Consider the following 5,238-nt stretch of genomic DNA (forward strand, 5'->3'; position numbering starts at 1 on the left):
AACATATGCGTTGTAATATACGCTCGCGATAACTTATCAATAAATGTGCCTATTTAAGAAAAACAGTTTCATTTGTCAAACAGGGAATTATGTTATTTGTACTTTTGCTCCGTTATAAACATACTAATCAAATAGATATTAAATTTGAAAAGTCAAAATACACCCATTCAATTATATAATCATCAGCGTAATATAATCAAGATTCTAACATGTCGTCCTTCAAACGCTTTGAGTACCAACCGTGGTAAAATATGAATGTATTGCTAGGGCTGTTCCTATTGTACTCCCCCGTCATATGTTTTTTAAATGAATGAGCTACCCGACATCATAGAACAACGACGTCAGAATTTAAGCATTTTACGGGAAAAAAACACGCTTGTGAAACCGAAAATCATCACAACAAGAAAACGTAAACAAACGATACTAAAATGTGATATAAGCCAATTTTTTTTTTAAACATATAAGACATTTGAGTAAATTATCCTTAAAATCATCCAAAACTATCTAAATACATTATTGTAAACAGTTAAGGCCTGTCACTTATTCAGTTTGTTCCATTCTTTTCGCAAATTGAATGATGCGTTTAATAATGGGAACGGCAAATATAAGCCTCCACCTAGAACGCTTTTATCCAGAAGAATTGCCGTATTTGTCCTATTAGAATCGAAATAATTCATGGCGGCTTGAATATATCTAAATTTTACCACGGGTTGTCCCTTTATGCCGATATTTTTCCCCTATCGCTCAGGGTAAAATATTTGTCATAAAGGGCCAACCCGTGGTAAAATTACGATATATTCAAGCGCCCATTTATTATTTCTTAAATAATTCTAGACACATTATGTATGTTATAACATAATGTTCTTGTCGGTTTTTTTATAATTACCAACAAAAAAGTGATATACTGTTTTACATCTTTTATAAACCACTAATTATGCGATTACACTAGAACAAACAACAGACGTCGAAAATATCAGTGAAGTACTTTTTCAGTTTCCATACAGACTTAGCAAAGTGCGTATTGAGATGCTTTTTACAATAGCTCTCAAATTTGTTGTTTTCTATTTACCTTAGGTGCCAAAATTGAAGACTGCATCGGACAGCAATGTTCAGAAATTGCATCTATTCCGCTACTTGATAATATGAAAGCTACATTAAAAGCTGACATAGACGTTGCCGAACTTAATAAAGTTTTGCAAAAATATATTCATCAAGAAGTGACAAAATCTGTCAAAGGAGCGATCTTCAATCAAATGGAGGGAACTGTTGATCAAATAACCGATAATGTGACACGATTAATACAGTCTAATGTTGATGCTAAAATTGACAAATTTCAAGGTAAAAATACTGGCATTTATTATCAAGAAATTTACCCTGCTAGTATATACATTTTTGTAACTTTCTATTCTACATGTAGTCCTTTGATTTTTTAATACACCCAAGAACTAATCTGAGTGGCAGTAGTTTATTCTTTTAATTTCTTACAACTAAACGAATTAAACAAGTAAAATTTATATAGCTGTCCAAAGTAGCGTTTAAATTTTATATTTCGTAACCAAGTGTCACTGTTGACACTTTTGTAGTCTTGTTCTCGCTTTTTATATATAACAAATAATCATTTTTTTCTGATAAAATGTGTCCCATTACGACATAGAGTTGGTTCCCTTACGTCCGTGTTTGTTCATTGAGGAAAATGCTGTTTTATTATGAAAATACATATTCTGGTTTCCTTGTTGTTCGGTTACTGTCTCGTTTAGTTGAATTAACTTTTTTTTCATAAATTAACTGAATTACAATTAGTAAAATTTAATTGTTGTTTTACCTGCCACATTCTGTATGGATACACAAGCTGGATTTAAAACAATTAATTAACTGATATCCTGTATTATATTATACATGTTATAGGTCTGCCGCCATGATATAATAAAATGAATTAGGTGTTGAACGCATATAAAAGTAAGCCTGTGTTTGACCGTATGCAGCGAAAAGGAAACCTACTATTGTATACTAAGTACATTACGTAATATATTGAATGATCTTTGAATCTACAAATATGTGCAACATAATTGATTGTACCAACAAAAACACAACCTTCATTTTACAAGGGTACCGATATAAAGAACTTATAATAGATATAGGAAGATGTGGTGTGAGTGCCAATGAGACAACTCTTCATCCAAATAACAATTTAAAAAGTAAACCATTATAGGTTAAAGTACGGCCTTCAACACGGAGCCTTGGCTCACACCGAACAACAAGCTATAAAGGGCCCCAAAATTACTAGTGTACAACCATTCAAACGGGAAAACCAACGGTCTAATCTATATAGACAAAATGTTTATTCCACTGTATATCTGTAAATAAAAATAACAAAATTAACAAATGAGCGCTTGAGACGACTCAGAGTGACATTGAACAAAACCTCTATAACGTTCAGAGCGATCGTGTAGTAATTACTGTCATCAAAACCTTTCAACATGTAAAAAAAATCACAAAATACTGAACTCCGAGGAAACTCAACACGGAAAGTCCCTAATCAAATGACAAAATCAAACGATAAAACACATCAAATGGATGGACAACAACTGTCATATTTCTGACTTGGTGCAGGCAATTTCAAATGTAGAAAATGGTGGATTCAACCTGTTTTTTTACGCTTAACTTCTCACTTACATGACAGTCGCATCAAATTCCGTTATTTTTTAAACGATGCGTGAAAAAAAAGTAAAATCACAAAAATTCTGAACTTAGAGGAAAATCAATTCGGAAAGTCCATAATCACATGGCAAAATCAAATAACAAAACGCACCAATAACGAATGGACAAGAACTGTCATATTCCTGACTTGGTACAGGCATTTTCAAATGTAGAAAATGGTGGATTAAACCTGGTTTTATAACGCTTACACTCTCACTTTGATGACAGTCTCATCAAATTCCTTTATATTTACATTGATGCGTTAACTATAAAGACACAATAAATAAAATAGTCATAATATGGGCACATCAGTCATCATCGTGTAACAATTTTTAAAGGAACAATTTAACAGAACACACAACCATCTATCTACAAACACATTCATATATTTGTGTGTCTGACATAATCGGTAAAATAACTAACAATCCACAGAACAATTGAACATAGAAGAATATATAAATACGTTTTAATCGGTACTATTGGTCAAGCGGATGACAAACATTGGAAATATTCTTTATAAAGCACAAAAATGTCAGTATTCACCTCAGAAACTAACAAACCTTTTAATAGACTTATTAAGAAGGGATATAGTTTCGATACTGTTGTCAGTTCTCAAAGATTGCATATTTCGGCGTTAATATTGATTCACTTATAGGGTCTTTTCATCGGAACTTAACAAATGTATTTTAAAACCCATTGATAGCTTGACACGGGTTCTGTTCTTCTCATATACATATATGTTATGATGGTATGGTACTAAACCCCTGACGGGAAGGATTGTGTCATTCATATTATGTAGACATAATCTTTCAATCAGTTTAATTGATGTCTGGAGCTGGCATGTCAGTTAACTGTTAGTAGTCTGTTGTTATTTTTGTATTACGTCTTCTGACAACAGACTCGGACTTCTCTTGAACTGAATTTTATTGTGCGTATTGTTATGCGTTTACTTTTCTGCATTGGCTAGAGGTATAGGGGGAGGGTTGAGATCTCATAAAATGTTTAACCCTGCCGCATTTTTGCGCCTGTTCCAAGTCAGGATCATCTGTCCTTTGCTAGTCTTGCATTATTTTTATTTCTAGTTTCTTGTGCACAATTTGGAGTTTAGTATAGCGTTCATTATCACTGAAATAGTGTATACATTTGTTTAGGGGCCAGCTGAAGGATGCCTACGGGTGCGGGAATTTCTCGCTGAATTGAAGACCTGTTGGTGACCTTCTGTTGTTGTCTGCTCTATGGTCGGGTTTTGGTCTCTTTGACACATTTCTCATTTCCATTCTTAATTTTATTGTACAAAGATTTATATCTTCGTGTTCAGAAATTAAAAGTAGTAAGGAAAGTGGAAGTGGGGGAGGGGATCTGTATTCGCAACTTCATAATAATCAGCTCGTTCAGACAGAAGCAGAAGAAAAAGAAGAAGAACAAGAAGAACAAGAAGAACAAGAAGAAAAGAAGCAGGACATTCATTTCCCTTGGGAAATAATTATTCACTTGGGAGACCAAGTCTTCAAATCTCCCTCAGACAAGGATAATAAATGTATGATATCAGAAACTATATTGCCCAACACGTAATCTTCTATATTGCCTTGATACTCAATGTTAATTTGCCGTTTTACCAAGAAACTATATTTTATGTGTTAAATATGCCTATCATAAGACTATCTTTGGTCATATTATTAATTATTTATTTCTAATTCCAGATTGTCAGTGTTCTAACAGGGAGACAACACCAGCATTTTCATCTGTTCTCACACATGATCAAAGCTATTCAGCAAATGTTTCTATCAAGTTTGACAGAGTTGTAGTCAACATTAAAGACGGCTACGACCCAACGACAGGTATTTTCACTGCACCTAGTAAAGGAGTGTATCATATATCGTCAACTGTGATGAACGCAAAAGGACACAAACTGTGGGTTAGTCTTTACCTTAATGACGTGCGGGTGTCAAGTATTTGGTTAAATCCTTCAAGTAAAACTTTTGAAATGGGTACAACCAATATGATATTGGATCTGAAAGAAGGAGACAAAGTATCTATAAGGTCACGTAGTAATTACACAGTTCACAGTAATCAGGATATATACAGCTCATTCTCTGGCTATCTGATTATGAATTAATGAAAATTTACATGTTTATGACTTTTAAGTTTTGTCTTTTGATTGCTTATTTATAGAAGAAACGGAGAATGTTTTTATTCCACTTAAGGTAGTTCGGGGGTTTAAATTTTCGCGCCGTCTGCGCATAAAGTTGCGCATTGATATCGTAAGTGATGTACATTGTCGTAATTTTCCATAACAGTAAAATATGATCATTTAAATAATCTTTTTTATTCAAATGCATTGAGAAAGAGTTGAATAACTTTTAAATGCAATTTTAAAGCTTAATAAAATTTATTGTTACAATTGTCATTGTTGAAATAGGACTTCCGTTCTAAAAATAAACAGCGTGTTTTTGACTAAGGAGAAGAATGAAAAGAGAATTATTCACATTTATCGAACACGTGAACTGCTTTTCATGAATACTGTAATGCAGATCGAAATTA

At 33.1% G+C, this 5,238-nt stretch overlaps 1 protein-coding gene across 1 annotated transcript; it reads left to right on the forward strand.

Annotated features, from left to right (window-relative positions):
* Positions 1–1,090: 1,090 nt before the first annotated feature.
* Positions 1,091–4,813, forward strand: LOC134727570 (collagen alpha-2(VIII) chain-like). The gene is made up of 2 exons (XM_063591951.1): positions 1,091–1,338; positions 4,398–4,813. Exons 1-2 carry the CDS (start codon positions 1,143–1,145, stop codon positions 4,811–4,813), a joined length of 612 nt encoding a protein of 203 aa, XP_063448021.1. The 5' UTR covers positions 1,091–1,142.
* Positions 4,814–5,238: the final 425 nt, after the last annotated feature.

The sequence above is a fragment of the Mytilus trossulus genome, chromosome 8 (assembly GCF_036588685.1).
Source record: "Mytilus trossulus isolate FHL-02 chromosome 8, PNRI_Mtr1.1.1.hap1, whole genome shotgun sequence".
NCBI classification, from domain to species: domain Eukaryota; kingdom Metazoa; phylum Mollusca; class Bivalvia; order Mytilida; family Mytilidae; genus Mytilus; species Mytilus trossulus.